The sequence below is a fragment of the Hipposideros armiger genome, unplaced genomic scaffold (assembly GCF_001890085.2).
Source record: "Hipposideros armiger isolate ML-2016 unplaced genomic scaffold, ASM189008v1 scaffold_721, whole genome shotgun sequence".
NCBI lineage: Eukaryota > Metazoa > Chordata > Mammalia > Chiroptera > Hipposideridae > Hipposideros > Hipposideros armiger.
Genome location: NW_017732071.1, coordinates 565,739 through 584,244, shown reverse-complemented (window position 1 = coordinate 584,244; position 18,506 = coordinate 565,739). Strand labels below are relative to the sequence as shown.

At 33.3% G+C, this 18,506-nt stretch overlaps 1 protein-coding gene across 1 annotated transcript in view; it reads right to left on the bottom strand.

Moving 5' to 3' along the window:
• LOC109373414 (catenin alpha-3) overlaps positions 1-18,506 on the bottom strand; it is a 602,515-nt gene that overhangs the window by 62,240 nt on the left and 521,769 nt on the right. The window contains exons 7-8 of the mRNA XM_019627201.1: positions 10,180-10,285; positions 962-1,096 (exon numbers count right to left, since the gene is read on the bottom strand). Of these exons, the coding sequence (XP_019482746.1) occupies positions 962-1,096; positions 10,180-10,285 (241 nt within the window). The remainder of the gene's footprint in view (positions 1-961; positions 1,097-10,179; positions 10,286-18,506) is intronic.

Genomic DNA, 18,506 nt, shown 5'->3' with positions numbered 1-18,506 from the left:
CGTGAGGATTAGCTGTGTCCAAAGTTTATAAGCTGTTGTGTGAGGGTTGACCCCTCTGATGTAGCTTGGCCCCAAGGGGCTCTTGTGCCTGTAGAGATTTCCCTGTTAGTGTGAGTCTTGTAGGTCAGGCCTGTAATGCTCTGGTTTTATCTGAAGTTGGTCTTTGGGTGTGGTGATTCTTGTGCTGCTTTCGCTGGACCCTGCACAGAGGTTTCTCTTACTTTTTTTCTGGTTCCCCTCAATGTGGACATCAACTTTGTAATATCCTAACCCGCAGGGTCCCAGTGCTCTCACTCCAGGTCCACAGCCTCTGCTCCCGCACAGACCCAGGGACGCTGAGACCGCATCTACCTCTGCAGGGAGAAATCTGACGGGAGGAGGCGTTATTGATGTGCACACGCGCAGAGCGACCGCCGAGGATACCATGGTCATTTTAGAGCAGATTGAAACTCAGGGTCACCAAAAAATTTATGAAAGTTCCTCGATATCTATAATGTTCTACCACGCTCCACTTCTACAATTATATATGGAAAGAAAAGTTTTCAAGACCTACATTTCTATGTTATAGAAATGAATGATGGGTAAATGAATATAAATTAATAATAATAAAGCATTATTTTACTAATTTACAATCCCAAATTATAGGATTCAATTCAGAGTTCCATCTATACTCTTTCTGAAGTCTGAAAATCATGCTGTAAGTTAACATTTATTTCTTATCCAGAGGCTTACTAAGCCTGATTCATTCTAAAATCTCAGAAGTAAATAAAAACCAGTTGTGCCTACTTAACATCTCCTTAAGTAATCTGACAAGATTTCTGAATAGTTTAATGACATGCAATTTTTTACACTCCAGTTGAGCTGGTAACCTACAAAGATATGTAAGATTTGGTAGAGTGAGGAGGGGTGTAGCTGCTTGGTTTTCAGCATCTTCTACATATGCTGGGCAGTAAGTACTCACAGCTGACATGATGAGCTCTCCCCCCAGGCTCTGGATCTCAGCTTTAACTTGACTGCAGATTTTCAGTTGGTGGGAGTAGAATTTAATCTGTTCTAGGTAGGCCAACAAATCCTGTTTGCATGATGGATCTGGACACTAAAATGTGCAAAAAAGATAAAAATGGAAATAGCAAAATAAATAATAAGTAGATCAAAATGACTAAATATTGACATTACGGTACCTTATAAGACAGCAACTTTATTTTCATTGAGCCCCATTTCTCAGACCAAGCACATGTTGATTCTGATATGCTTCTGCCATTAGAACAATTTATTCATGTTTTGACCTTAATTACTTCAGCATAAACAAAAGAAATAATAAAGGAATTTCCAGATGTGAAAAGATACACAAAATAATGACTTTAGCTGATGATAAGGTTAGAAATCGTCTGATTACATTTTTAGGTAAACCTTAAAAAGTGTTTAAAATGCAAGTATTTCTTTCACCTAAAGTTGCTATTAGAATAATCCTGGGTACCTATAGTTTTGCGTTGTCTGAGCTTCGTTATTTGCATGAGTATAAAACAAACAAACAAACAAACAAAAAATCTGCAACAAAACATATAGTATGCTCTTTTACTTTCAGCATTTAATGCCCTTAACTATTACAGACAAAAGAAATCATTTTCACCTCAGATAACAGCTGCAGATCCACCTGGAGCCGAGAAACAGATGGCACCCATGTTGTAGAGATGTATTAAATTTCTTTACCAAAAGCAGTCTCCTATATTATATTATCCTCTGTAAGGAACTTCCTGGAGTACAGCCTTGAGTTTTATCATAACATGATAAATATCTGTGACCGGTGTTTAATGTTTGAGTACTTTCTCCTATGCAGTTATAATAGATTTTTAAATTCCCAAAAACTTAATTGTACTTTAAATACATTTTTGTAAGGATGAGAAAATATGAAGATTGATTTTTTTATTTTAAATTTTTTTATTAGTTTTAGGTGTAAAAAACAATGTAATAGTTAGACATTTACACCCCTCATAAAGTGAACTCCCCTCCCCCAATTTACTATCCCTCTAACATCATATATAGCTGTTACAATTCCATTGACTCTATCTCTATTCCCTATGTTATATTCCACATCTCGGGACAATACACAAACACACACACACACACACACACACACATACACACTCACATACATACACACATACATACATACATACATATATATGATTATGGTTTACATTCAATATTATTCAGCTTCAGGTGGACAGCGCAGTTGTCAGGCATTTTATGCACAGATATTCATTGCAACATTATTTATAATAGCAAAATTTGGAAATAACTTTTGTCCTACAATAGTGGAAAAATTAAATGCTCTTTCTGTAATGTGATATTACATAGTCTCAAGAAAATAATATTTTAAAGGATATAGGAAAATGTTTTTAGAAAGTGAAAAAATTCAGTATTTAAAATTTCATATAGTGCTCCAAATTGTGTAAAAAATATATGGTTTTATCTGTATTCAAAACATAATACTGAGACATAAATATGTGAAAATAATAAATATGTAAACATAATACAATCAATAATTTTCATTTTCTTCATATTTTACATATCTTAAGTACATATTACTTCTAAAATTATAAAAATGTTATTATCAAAACAGCTTTCATTCTAATGGCCTAAAATGCTAATAAAATGTAGGATAAAATATCAGAAATCATTCTATGCATGTGTGCTTTTACTTAGAAATCAATAAGCTAGAATGTTATTGGAAAGTTCCTGAGAATCTCATTCTCTTTTATATTTGCGAAATGGACTGGCCTGCATATCTCCAGAAGGTGTGGACAAGTTGAGAACTTGTGACCCTCGAGTAAAAGTTAATTAACAAGGGTAGCAAAGAAATCAGTTCTTCTGTGGAAACACTATCAGTCTGCTAGATAGGCATAGACATATGAATGGCTGGCTACAAAGATACATGATAACCAGCCAGAGTGACAATCAGACAATCAGAGAAGATGACTGAGAGATCTTGACTTTAAGAGCAAGGAAGCAAGGGTAATCCCCCAAATCTCACCAGAAGAATTAAATTGTAACTAATAATAATAAGGAGGGATGGGGGGGAGGGAAAGGGAGAGAGAGAGAGAGAGAGAGAGAGAGAGAGAGAGGAAAGAGAGGAGAAAAAAGGAAGTGGAAGAGTTTTCCCCAATTTACAAATGAGAAATCAGCTCTTTAGGAACTGTAATACTTTTCACAGGATTGAAGAGTTTATGCCAGAGCCAGCATTTGAATCCTTATCTATTTATCTATTTGCTTTCAGGTCTGTTTTATTTTAAACCACTAAACTTAAGAGAATCTGGAATGTACTTTTTTCATCACAGAATATTGTGGGTTGCATAGCCTGAAAGGAAAAAAAAAAAAAGAATTTATGGGAAAACGATTTCTCCAGCACTATTCTGAAGAGTGTTAGATTTTTCAAAGACCAAAATTATTCATTTACAATGACCTATAATGATGAAAGGGAAGTTATCTCCTTGTTTTATCATGACAGAAAGTTGACCTTCATTAAGTATGTCCCATGTGCCAGCCAGTGTGCCATGTCCTTTACGTGTGTAATTCTAAGTTAGTACTCACACTCATTTTACTTATTGCTGTTTTGCACATTTGCAAACCAAGTTTTTGATAATGTGACTGGTCTAAAGATTTGAATTTACTTTTCTCTGTTTCATTCACTGCACAATGATCCCTTCTACATGACATTTATTGAAAACACCGTTTTCTTTGTGTGTTCTCTCTGAGTAATAGTCTTATCTATTCTTTGTTCTTATGGATGAACTCAATGATAACCCCTGACACATATAGTGTTTTATCTGTTCTATACTATTCTAGACGCTTTGTCTATATAAACTCTTTTAATGATCACACAGCTCCATGAGGTAGGTTATTTCATTATCCCCATTTAGCAAAAAATGAAACTGAGGCACACAGAGGTTACTTGATTTGCTGAATTAATAAATGGTGGAGCTGGTATTCAAACTCACACCTGACTACAGTTCTCTATCTCTATGGCCTGGTCCAGGAACAATATATCAGTCTTCCTGTCAGTTTTATCTGATATACTAAACAGTAAATTGCCACTCTGATTTGTAAGTTGGTTTCTTAAATTGATATTCTTATTTATAAATTGTATATAGGATTAGTGTGGATTTTTTCCTTAATGACCAGTACCACTATATAACTTCTGATAAAATTGAACTTATCAATTAAAAATCAGGTTCTTAACCAGTAACCAATGTTGCAATTGCCAAGTAAGACATTACAGTCCCCCTTGAGGGACTCTTTCAAAACCATATTAGAAAAGTTTAAAATTCTGTTGAGGAAGAAAGAGTCAAATAAGGAGAAAATTTGAAGGTGAACTTTTGAAAATAAAAGTTGTTTGATCCAGATTTATCCTTCATTCCCAGAATTGATGAGAATCATGGTTACACCCTACAATGACAGTCAGATTTATACCTGAAGCAGAAAAATCCATTAATTGGTAAATTACATCCTCTAAAATTTATTAATTTTTCTATTGACACTTGGAAAGCTTTTCTGAGTGGGCTTTGACTGCCTAGATGCAGATTCAGGGGAATGAATCGTTCCCATTTTAAGAATGCTCTTCTGCTATTTGCCAAACCTCCTTCATTAAAGTCAAATAGTCTTTCCCCACCTTTTATATGTCTACATGAAAGTAATAGAAAAAGTGTGGGCCGTAGATTTGTATAACATTCTTTCCCTAGATTTTTTAAAAATAAAATTTGCATAAAAATAACTTTTAAAGGAAGTCTGATAGGGACTTTCAGGCAAGTCAAGTGGTAGAATATTATAACACACTTTGGTCATTTCTTAGTTTATCAAGATAAGAGATGTTGACCAAGACATCTGGTTAGCTTTTTAATGCATAACTTTGCTTTATTTTTTTAATTTAAATTTTATAACCCCTGGGACACTCACTACAAACAAACAGATGGCATGTTTTCTCACACTAAACCAGCTTTCACTCTTCTTTAAGATGCTTGGTACCAATCCTGAATACATATTTAGCAATGAGAGGAAAAAGTAAAAAAAAACAACATTTATTACTTTTAGTTTGAATTTTAAGAATATATTAGCAATGTGGATGCTTTAAAGACCTTTATTTCATAAGCATAGCTATCTCCATCCCCCCACCATTGGAATATAAACTTTATTTAAGAAGCATTTAAAATGACTTTTGCAATTACAAACAACAGTTTAATTTCTGCTAAGCTGGCAAACTTTGTTAAGGTGTATTAGGTGTCATGGTGAATTGCTAAGATAGAAATTCCATGCAAGCAATGATAGGAAAAGCACTCTGTATCCATGACCTTTTCCTTCTCAGGGCTCATGTCTCTCCCTGTCCACCAACCGAGAGGCTCTCACTTCACTTTCCTCTGGGTCACAGATCATCAATGACCCCATCTTTTTCTTCACTTTTACTATCTTTTCCTATCCTTGAATCTATAAACATAAATTTTCTCAAACAATAATCCTTCCTTAACTCTGTCATCCCACCTCTCTCTCTCTCTCTCTCTCTCTCTCTCTCTCCATGAACATGCTTGCTACTGCCCCTATTGCTCTCAGTTTTTGTTCTTGGGCATTTTTTCACTCTTACCCTCTTCTTGGATAATAGTATATACTGCTCTGTCTTTATCTATCGCTTCCAAAATGAACATTACTAAATTTCTATCACCCAGCCTTGTCTTCAGAAGGTCCTTATACCTATTGTGTTTGCCCATCTCATTGCCTTATCAACATTTCACTCAACACATGGAAACCTCAACTATCTCATACTCCATCTTGCCTACTGTAAAACCATTTTTCTTGTTCTATTAACTATCCCAATAAAGAGTGCTTTCTCCCACTCTCCCATCTATGAAATTTGGTTAGTCATTAATTCAAGATGATTCTACACCCGGAAATCTCAGCATACTTTGAATGTTTTCCTTCTTTGCTATGCCTATCTTTGCTGCTCATTAGTAAACTGAGGTTCTAAAACACAGACGAGAAGGGTATCCTAGGGAAGTATGGTTAAAAATACAGCAGAACTCTTATGATGTCAGAGATGCAGGGTAACACAGACGCTAACCATGCTGACTTGTGAGAGTTATATTTGAGAAACTATGGCTTGGTATTTTCCAATATATAGATGTTGTTTTTCCATAAAGTATATATGTTGTTCAAATTTTGTCATATCTCCCAGGTTAGACTAATATTATCTTGAGTTTAAAAATTGTTTCCAATTCATTTTTAGTTTCAACTCGGTTTGGACAGACAGCCATTGAGAAAATGTTATTAGTGACATACACTTTGAACATCAATAAAAATTAAAAACAAATATTTTTCCATCTTCATCAGTACTCCTTCCCTTCAGTAAGTGTAAACTTATGTGCCAATCTACTTTTTAGCTTTATGTTGACTTTCTTGAGAAATTCTCAAAAGGACTAACTTCCCTATAGGTTAGATTACAACTCAGAAAATATTATCTCCCTTCCTGAAACCAGAAATTTGTTAACTGAAGAATTACTTGGACTGAGTAAAAATGTTTTACCCTGTATATAAAATACAAATGTGAAAAGGATGGCAATAAGGTAACTTGGGGAAATTTTGGTTATTTAGAATTTTGCTTAAAGACAGCCAGCCATCTATCTGTAAAGAGAAACTTTCATCATCATTCCCTCTCCTCTCCTTTACCAAACAGCCCTTCCTCCTAGATCCTACAGCAGATTGATTATTTTTAGTCCCTAGGGCCATAATTTTGTATCTTTGAAATAAAACTGAATATATAATCATCCTTAAAGTATTTAAGGCGTTGTTTCAATGGGAAAATGACAATGATCCAATAAAGGGGGAAAATAGTAAAATAGCATGCCTTTTAATGGAAGACTATTACTTTAAGGATGCAAACAGATCAAATATTTTGGTATTTATCTATTCTTAATCCCTGAGAACCTATAACGCATTTATTTGTATGAAGCACGGGTTCATTAATCTGGAGAACAAATCTAAGTATCAGTATCACTGCTCAAAATACATTTCAGACAGATAATAGCATCGAAATACAAATATTGTCCCAAGATGCATCTAGGATTATATCCTTAAGAGATTGTTTAGAATGCTATAATGAATGCTTCAGAAGTTTCATTTTAATATACTTTTATTACAAAAAAAATTGACTCAAACAACATCAGCAGGGAAACAATTCAAATGAGGCTATCCATGGCAATATTTTGTCAAAATATCAATATAAATTACACTTTTAGGTTGTTTTGTTTATAGTTGAGTGCAATGTGTATGATTTGACTTGTAATTCTTTATCTTATTTTTTTAATGTCATCTTTTCTTGAATTATCATTGGCTTTAAACATATTTAACACTAAAAGTTCATTTTAATTCTGTGCAATTAAGATTAGGTAGGAGTACCCAGTCAATAACCTACATATCTTTGCTTTGTCAAAAAAATGAAGGAGTATTAGGCTTCAGACATACCACTTGGGGGTCAACAACTCTAACTTTTTCCTCTCATTGCACTCAACATTTTAGCAAATGTAATTTTATTTTGGGTCCTACTCATCTCTTTCTTATTTGTGGTATATTGCTTCTGTAACTAATTGATATATTTCTGTGTAATATTCCTTATGAGGTATTATCCAGTTCATTCAAATAAAGGAATAGAAAGAAATGTGTACCAAAAGTCTGGAATCTTGAATTTGTAGGAGGGGTACTTCTCCAGCTTCTCATTCTCTGTATTTGTTAGGAAAATGTTTAGGAATTGTGATAAGAAACAACATCCTGTCCTTTAGGAATATACTGTCTAATGGAGACAAGGTTTGTATCAGCGCTCTGCTGGATTTAAACAATATGGTCTTGGATGACATATATAATCCACCACAACATCTTAAGACAATTCTAAAGCCCAAGAGAGTTTGCATGATTGGGAAAAGTAACCTTACATTAGGGTTCTGGATGTTCAAACAGAAGGTTTTTGTTCATCTCCCTTGCTAGCCAGATAACAGCAATGCCTGAGCAGTGAACTGTATGTGCTTGCACACAATAAACACATGTTCAGAAGCAAGGCAGAGAAGTGAAAAAGAAAGTCCAGGCAGGCCAAATTCAAAACCTCAATTAATCTGATAGTCATTCTCTCTACATATACATTTTAACACTGATATTTTATGGAATGAAACTAAATTAGTCTAACATTACACACACACACACACACACACACACACACACACACACACACACATATACGTCCATATTGAGTGGTGCTGGAAATTGATTAATGTTTGACCTTCCAACACTCTAGTAAAAAACAGACCAGAAAGCATCATAAAAATTCACTTTTTTTTTTTTTTAACTATTAGATTCTTTAAAAAAGAAACAACCAACAGTTCGGCAGATTTTTTTTTTCATAATATACATAAACACTGTGAAAACCACCCTGCTTATATTATTCAATTGCATTCCATTATTGATTTCAGGTATTATTCTCTGTCTAAATTTTTAATGTTAATCTTTAAAAAATATCAGAAATATAGTCACAGACAATCTCCTCAGATGATGATCACTATAATGAGTCAGTTTCTTTTTTCTCAGTTTTGGATTCAGAGCCCTATCTGTTCAGAACGAAAGTAATTCATTTGAAACTACTTTACTATACGAAGTGAGAAAATCCAGAGAGTCATCCATAATTCTTCACTAGTCAAAGAAGTTTCATGGAAATGAAACAATACTTTTGCTTTCTTCAATAAAATTTGGATCATGCTAAAAACAATGGCATCATTTAATAAAGCTTTGTTATAAAAGCACCTACCGCAAGGTTATTTGATCCAATTAAAGGAGAATGTCAACATAAGAAACAAACTTCAAAGTGACACAATTATTTGAACTTAGAAAATTGTGTATTCCAAAATAAACAGAGGTAGACTGGTGGGAAGCATTAAGTATTTAAAAAGTTACTAGTACATATAAATTTGTCTAATGCATTATGGTTTCACTTATTCTGTTACTATTTAGTATCTCATCCAAATGAGTGCAATCAAATTCTAAATTATAGAAATCCATGGGCAGATTTCGGTTTCAGTCATTTATTCACACCAGATTTTGAATTATATTAGGACAGAGTTTCTTTTTAACTATAAATACTAAATATTAAAAACAAGTAATAAAATGTTTTAAAATGTTTATAATTCTTAAAGTGGCAAGACACTGAATACATGTATATATTTTAAAACATGCATATGTATATGAATATTTAAAATATCTGTCTGTCATTTATTGGTCCTTATTTGTTTCTCAACCCTTATATCCAAAAATGTATCTAATAAGAAAAAGTTTCTCATACTCCAAGAAACAGAGGACAAAAAGAGTAAATAATAGGAAGCAGCCCAATAAAAGTACGCAAGCAAGAAAAAACATGGAATAGTTGCAAGTCAAAAGAAAAGTGCTTTTTCCTAGTTGGCGATAAATATGTATTATAAAGCTGAATAATATCAAACTTGCAAAGTAAACTATATTCTCAGTTTGAAATAGTAATTAAATATCTTAGTACATTAAATAAAGCACTAATAGATTTTTCAATTAAAGTTAGACAAAATATAATTCTGATAGTGTAGCTGCTGCTTAGAAAATTGAAATATAGATGAGAGAAGTGTAAAAAAAGTGTTTAGAGTATTAGTCTCTATAAAAATTACAAACTTCCACATTTTATATCTTCACTTTAGTACATTAATAATCACTATTTGTCTTGCAATTTAACATAAGATGCCAGTATATATTGTTGACACAGAAAACCTAGCATAATAGAGTTTTGAAAAATATTAATTTTTGAAAAGCAAAACTAAAAAATCTAAGGCATTAAGAAAAAAATAATAACATTGGCTATTACATCCAATTAAAATAATTTGAGTATATTTGAAACTTGAAAATCTTAGAAATAAGGAAATGCTTCTACTACTTCTGCCCTAAGAAATAATTAAGCTCCGATAGAATGAGTTGTCCACTACTTGTGCATTAATTATTCAACAAAATTTAAAAAATAATTCAATAATAATAAAAAACAATCCAACAGGGAAAAAATCCAACTTTTTTCTAATCATGCTGAAAGGGCAGGACACAATTAGCACAGACTTTCATTACATCTGTTTGTAGAATACTCACCTGATTTGCAATCTGCCGAGCGAGGACATCCATCCTTGATCCCGATTCTGATATCATTTTAGCTGCATAAATCACATCAGTTGTGTGCTTTAGTGGTCCTTTGCCCCTGGAAGTAAAATAATGCATGTTACTTGCAGTGGCCCATGCTAACACACACACACACACACATACACACTCTCTCTCTCTCTCTCTCTCTCTCTCTCTCTCTCTCTCACACACACACACTCTCACATACACACACACACACACAAGGTTTGCATCTCAAAGTACTGGCCATTAGCTTTCTATACTTCAGTTTTAGACAGGCCTTAATTATGCTTTGGTACTAACTGAAAAAAAGAAAGAAAATTAAGGCCTATTGTGTTAAGATTCAGAAAACACACGATGATGGACTATTTGTTCATTCTTCATTTTCAGGTATTTCTTATAGCAAACCTCAGTCTAGAAATATTCTTAGAGGACATAGATATCTCAAGACAAAAGTATTTTCCTGATCGTGGGAGAGAACATGCGGTTTTAGATATTATATATATTCAACAGTGTGTTTTGATCAGCAAGGGCTACTTTTAGTCTTTTTATTTTTAGTCCTTTTTTTTTACAGTCTTTCAGTTAATTGTATTTTATTTTTATCATATTATAGCTCCTCTACAATTAACTCATGGAAATATCATAGTTGAGTGTGAATCTGGAGTCACACTATGTATCCCAGTAACAGACCACTTCTTACTATTTGTGTAAGTCTGTCAAGATACTTTGTGTCTCAGTTTCCTTGGTGGTACTAGGAGCACCCACCACATGGAGGAGTCATTCTAAGGATTACATGAATTCACTTCTACAAAGTGCTCAGAACATTGCTTTAAACAAAGCAAGCATTCAATAATAAAAGTTGTTATTATTGTGATTGCTACTTTAAAATAATCTTGGTTCCTAATGCAATGAAATAAAAGTTGGGTTTATTTAAGGATTTTGCAGGGTAGGTAAGAAGAAAGGAGTATACTTCTTACATTTTTGTAATGAGATGAGATAAGAAGGTATTTGTCTATCTTCTCTTTCCTCAAATATAAATAATTACCTGAATAAATGTAACAGTTCCAACCACCTAAAACTACTCTTCTTATTATTTCTTTACATCGAATCCCTAACCCTCTACTGAGTGTTAACACACTGGTTGTTCTAATTATTTGGTTTCTGTTCCTTTTTCCTAGCAGAGAATAGGACCCTGAAGGAATTGCTCACTAATACAATTGTTTTCATGCTTCCACAGGAGTGAGGCAAGTGAGGGAGGTGGGAAGGGGAATACATTTGTCAGGGTGAGAAAAGGAAAATTTTTTTCTTATAATTTTTATTAAATTTATTGGGGTGGCAGTGATCAGAAAAATTATACAGGTTTTAAGTGTACTTTTCTATAATATGTTATCTATATATTTCACTGTGTGTTCACTACCCAGAGTCAATTCTCTTTTCATCACCACATATTTGACCTCTTTACCCTCTTTTACAACTCCCCCCCACACCCTCTGGTAACCACTAAACTGTTGTCTGTGTTTATGAGTTTTTGTCTGTTTGTCCAGTTCATTTGTTGCTTTCAGTTTTATATCCCACATGAGTGAAATCATAAGGTTCTTGACTTTTTCTGTCTGACTTATTTCACTTAGCATGATAATCTCAAGATCCATCCATGTTGTCACAAATAATATTATTTCACCTTTTCTTATGGACGAGTAATATTCCATCATATATATGCACCACATCTTTATCCAGTCCAACTATGGAAGGATACTTCAGTTGTTTCCACATTTTGGCCACTGTAAATAATGCTGTGATGAACATAGGAGTACATATATCTTTATGGATAAATGCTTTCAGATTCTTTGGGTAAACAACCAGGAGAGGGATTGCTGGCTCATATGGAAACTCCATTCTTAATTTTCTGAGGAACTGCCATACTGTTTTCCATAGTGGCTATACCAGTTTACATTCCCACCAGCAGTGTATGAGGGTTCGTTTCTTTTTCTCTACAACCTCTCCAATACTTATTATTACTTGTCCTGTTGATAATAGCCATTCTAACAGGTGTGAAGTGATAGCTCATTGTGATTTTTTTTTTTTTGTAGAGGGCAGTGTCACTGGCCCTCATATGTGGGATCCGAACCGGGGCCCTCTGGTGTCCCAAGCCAGCTCTTAACCATTGCGCCACTCGGCCGGCCCTCATTGTGATTTTGATTTACATTTCCCTAATAGCTAGTGAAGTTAAACATCTTTTCATATATCTGTTGTCTGTTTGTCTTCTTGGGAGAAGTGTCTATTCGGGTTCTCTTCCCATTTTTAATTGGATTTCTTGTTTATTTTGTTGTTGTTGAGTTGTATGAGTTCTTTATCTTGGGTTGTTGGAAAAGTCATGACATATTTTTTCTATGTTTTTCGTTGCAAAAATGCATCATGACTTTTCCGACAACACAATATATTTTGGATATTAGCCCCTTATTTGAGGCGTTGCTTGCAAACATCTTCTCCAATTCGGTTGGTTGCCTCTTTGCTTTGTTGATGGTTTTGCTGTTGAAAGCTTTTTAATTTAATATAGGTCCCAATTCATTTATTTTTGCTTTTACTTACCTTTATTTGAGGTCAAACTCATAAAATCCTCTCTAAACCAAAGGTCCATAAGTTTAGTACCTATTCTTTCTTCTATGCAATTTATTGTTTCAGGTCTTATGTTTAGGTGTTTGATCTATTTTGAGTTAATTTTGGTATATGGTGACAGGTAGCAGTCTAGTTTCATTCTTTTGCATGTGACTTTCCAATTTTCCCAGCACCATTTATTGAAGAGGTCTTCTTTTCTCCATTTGTATGTTTTTGGCTCCATTGTCAAAAATTATCTGTCCATATATATGTGGGTTTATTTCTGGGATCTCAATTCTATTCTATTGGTCTGTGTGTCTTTACCTGCCACTACCATGCTGTTTTGATTATTGCGACTTTGCAGTACAAATTGAAGTCAGGGAGTATGATACCTTTAGACTTGTTTTTTTTTTTTTCATGGTTGCTTTGGCTATTCAGGATCTTTTGCGATTCCACACAAATCTGATGATTTTTTTGTTGTATTTCTTGAAACAAAAATGCCATTGGGATTTTGATGGGGATTGGATCAAATCTATATATTGCTTTGGGTAATATAACCATTTTAACTATGTTGGTTCTTCTAATCCATAAGCAAAGAAATCTTTCCAATTATATGTGTCTTTTAAAATTTCTTTTAATAATGTCTTGTAGTATAGGTGTAGAGCTCCTTTACATCCTTTGTCAAACTTATTCCTAGGTATTCTATTCTTTTTGTTGAAATTTCATAAGGAATTTTTTTTTCATTTCTTTTTCTGAAATTTCATTTTTAGTATATAGGAACACAATTGATTTGTGTACATTGATTTTATACCCTGCAACTTTACTGTATTTGTTTATTATTTCTAATAGTTTTTGATGGAGTCTTCAGGGTTTTATATATAAAGAATCATGTAGTCTGCAAAAGGTGACAATTTGACTTCTTCATTACCAATTCGGGGGCCTTTTATTTCTTTCACTTGCCTAATTGCTCAGGCTAGGACTTCCAATACTATGTTGAATAACAGTTGTGAAAGAGGGCATCCTTATGTTTTTCTTGATTATAGAAAAAAGGTTTCTGTTTTTCACCATTAAGTATAATAGCTGATGGCTTATAGAATATGGCCTTTATTATGTTGAGGTACTTTTATTCTATACCCACTTTATTAAGTATTTTAATCATAAATGAGTGTTGTATCTTGTCAAATGCTTTTTCTGCATCTATTAATATAATCATATGATTTTTATCTTTTATTTATGTTTTTATGTAGTGTATCACATTGCTTGTTTTGCAAATGTAGAACTATCCTTAAGCCTCTGGAATAAACCCCACTTGATTGTGATGTATAATCTTTTTAATGTATTGTTGTATTCTATTTTCTAGTATTTTGTTTAGGATTTTTGAATTTGTATTCATTAGAGATATTGGTCTGTAGTTTTCTTTTTTTGTGTTATCCTTACTAGGTTTTGGTATCAGGGTAATGTTGGCCTCCTAAGATAACTCAGAAAATATTGCTTCTTCTGCAATTTTTTGGAAGAATTTGAGAAGGACAGGTGTTAAATTGTCTTTGAAAGCTTGGTGGAATTCATTAATGAAGCCACCTAGTTTTGGACTTGCTTTTGGGAGGCTTTAAACGGTTGTTTCAATTTCCTTACTGTTGATGGGTTTATTTAGATTTTCCAGTTGTTTGAGATTAAGTCTAGGAAAGTTATACATTTCTGAGAACTTCTCCATTTTTTTTAGGTTATTGAATTTGGTGGCATATAGTCCTTCATAATATTATTGTATGATTATATGTATTTCTGAAGGAGCCATCATAACTTCTCCTTTTTCATTTCTGATTTTTTGTGTCTTTTCCCTTTTTTCCTTAGTGAGTCTAGCCAAGGGTTTGCCAATTTTATTAGTTAGTTAAAAAAATCAGCTCCTAGTTGCATTATTTTTTCTATTATTTTTTGTTCTCTATCTCATTTAATTCTGCTCTAATTATTATTTCCTTCCTCCTGCTGACTTTGGGTTTCATTTGTTCTTCTTTTCCTAATTCTTTAAGTTGTAATGTTAGGTTGTTTATTTGGGATTTTTCCTGTTTCTTGAGATAGGTTTGTCATGACATAAATTTCCAACTTATCACTGCTTTTGCAATGTCCCAATAATTTTGATATTTCCATTCTCATTTGTTTCTATGTATCTTTGATCTCTCCTTTTATTTCTTCTTTGGCCCAGTCATTCTTTAATAGCATGTTGTTTAATCTGCACATATTTGTGGTATTTCCCACTTTTTTATTGCAGCTGCTCTCCAATGTCAAAGTCTTACGGTTAAAGAATATGCTTGGTATCATTTCAATCTTTTTAAATTTGTTGAGGCTAGTTTTGTGTCCCAACATATGATCTACCCTTGAGAATGCTCCATGTGCACTAGAAAAGAGTGTATAGTCTGGTGTTCTGGGATGAAATGTTCTGTAAATGTTTATTATGTCTATTTGGCCTAATGTGTCATAATAAAGTTGATAGCTCCTTATTGGTTTTCTGGTTGATGACCTATCCATAGCCATCAAGGGGGTATTTAGGTCCCTCCCATGATTGTGTTTTTGTCAGTTTCTCCCTTTAGCTCTGTTAGTAATTGCTTTATATATTTTGGTGCTTCCTGATTGGGAGTATTTATATTGATAAGTGTTATGTATTGTTGTGTTGTTCCCTTTATCATTATAAAACGTCCATCTTTTCTTCAGTTACCTTTTTTTATCTTGAAGTCTATTTCATCAGATACAAGTATGGCTACACCACAAGAAAAGGAAGGTTTTTGAGGATCCAAAATAGAGTGAAGTTAGAAGAGAATGAAAATAATCTCTGTCTATGTCTTATTTCCACCTTAGACTGGTCTTGATGGTTGGTGCCCTTATGTTAAATCTGAGATTTGTTATTAAAGAAAAATCTCTGTTCATTAAGGAGACTACCATTATGTAGTAATAAAAGACAAAGGGGATTTATGCAAAGGTGAATTATCAGATTATTCTATACCTGAAAACCTGAACACCAAAACATGTGGGCACTGTATGCCAAAAAGGCCCTTTCATTGCACTTTTTCCATGGTGCCTCTCAAATTTAATATAAGAACACTTTCCTGTAGAAATGGAACATCGTGTCTAGCACAATGAAAACCTGACCTCAGAAGATGGTTATCATCACACTTCTCTTTAAATCTGCTGACACAAGTTGCTTTATAAAAAATCACATTAATCATTACATAATTTGAGCTGCTCTTATCAAATTTACATCAGTCAGGACTAGATGTTATGTACATGGTTATGTTCAAGAGAAGCATTGCATTTCATTATTTATATGCATCTCCAGAGAAAGTTAAAGTTAAATAAAGCTGTCTAAGCTCCCAAAAGGCAATGCATCAATTTTCAAGGTCTTAAACAATGAACAAAGGTTGTTTCTAAGGAGAGCAGCTAACACTCAGCTTTTACAATGGACAAAGAATTATATCTAAGGAATACAGCTAATGCACCTTTCCCCTCAAAATAATATATTTCTCCATATAAAAACCTTAGGCCAATAAAGGGAAATTACCTCTAGCTCTAAATGCATACCTTATTATAAGACCACTATCTTAAACACATGGAGAACTTAAAAGTAATGATAATACATTATGACAGACCACAATTATTCTCTTCCTCGTGTTCCTAATTAAATGTATTGCTTGGCAAGCTTCCTACTGAGTGCCAAACAAAATACACATTTTACAAATGATTCCATATCATGCCAGGATTCCAGAGGAAGCTGCAATTACTGAAACTATGATAAATTTTTAACATTCTCAGCCTGAAATGTGCTATGTAATGAAGGCTTTTTAAATTGGGAAATACATTCAAAGGTTGTTTGCTGCGTTCATTTTCATAATGGATTCTCAGGATCTTCTGTCAGCAAACTGTGTCTTAAATCATTGAGTTTGAATCCTAGAGAGAAAATGATACCCAAAGGAGGAGTGGGTAGATGTTCGAAATATTTTAAATAAACTGGAGGCCAGAAACCTTTAATAAATAGTGATGACAATAGTAATTGATCTATCTCCCCCAAAAGGAGGGCAGATCAACTCTGCAGTAGTCTTCCAATTAATCATTACATTATAGGTTAGAAGTATAATAGGAAAGGATCCAACATACCAACAACATTGATGCCATTAAAATTTTTACTAATGCTGAAAAGGATACCTTTGGAACTTAATTGATTGGTGCAACACAAACCTTTCAATTATTTTTGACACTGCCCTAACCTTGACTTCCATTCTTTTCCTGGTCCTCACCCAAATTCTGGCATCTACCACTCCCTTCTTTCTCTAATTAGCACAAGTAATAAGAAGATGATACAGCTAATCAGTAACAACTCAACCAACTAGGGATTTGGTTTAATAATTGAAAACACCAAGATGCTTCATGCACTTATTTTATCTTTTTAAGGACAAAGAATATTTTTGAAATAATTTGGTATTTTCTGCTACTAATTAAAAACAAAACAAAAAGCTTAATCATATCTTTTGTATTTTGTAGCCTTTAAATCTTTGGTAGCATAGTATCATTTCCCATAAAGTCCAAAAACTTTCCCTTTCATCTTCTTTTCCTTTGATACTGATATATAAGTCCATGATAGAGTGGTTAACTTAATAGATACAAACAATAATATCATACATTTTGTTCCATTACAGTAAACACATTTAGCATTTTTTTTTTGTGTTATGCACCCTTTTGTACATACACTATTTTGATTATTATCGTAACCTTATGAGTTTAGGATTATTATTAACCTCATCTTCCAGGTGAGAAAATAGAAACAGAGAACAGAGACATTAAATTTATCTTTTATCAAGGTACACAGATATTAAGTATTGAAGAGGGGATTTGAACTCAGGCATTCTGGTTACAGAATCTGCTTTTAATGACTATCCTATACTGCTTCCAATAAAACACAAGATAAAATTAAATTATTAAAAAGTACTCCCTAGACATTGAAGGGAGTTTCCATGAATGCAGCAAAGATCAAAGATAAGGGTTAGATTTAGGTGTTGGGTGGTTAGGAGGTCCACCAAGAGTGACTCAATTACACAAAACAGCCTCAAGGAACACAACATAAATCTGTATCCCAGCTCCAACAAAACAAAAATTCACTACATTACACAGACGTTTTAGAGTCAAGGTGGATGGTTGAAAAAGCACCAGTAGTCTACAGTCCTGAGATGTTTTTCTTGAGATATTATTACTTTTCTTTATGACTTATACTGGCATCATTCCTCCCTCTCCTTTTCTCTCTAGATTCTAATCATTAAATTCAGATTTGACCATTACTAACACATTACTAGATGAGAGATTGCACTTTGATATTTATTTATATTACAAGTAAAACTTTTATCTGAGAATCTTAGCATGAGACATTTATTTTATTTTATTCTAACACTCAGATTTAATGGATTTAATGCAGCAATAAAGTAGAGTGAAATGAAAATGAAGCTGGGAAACACATTTTGTCTGCATCTCAGTACTGCCACTTACTAGCCATGTAGCTTTGAGTAAATTACTTAGTTGGTTGGTCTGCGCTTATTTTCTCTTGAATAAAATAATGATTGTGATACTTGCCACATGGTAAACATACATAAATCATATATTTTACATAATATTTGGCATATATTAGGTGCTCATCAAATGTTAAGTTTTTTTCTTTCCTTTATCCCTTCACAGGT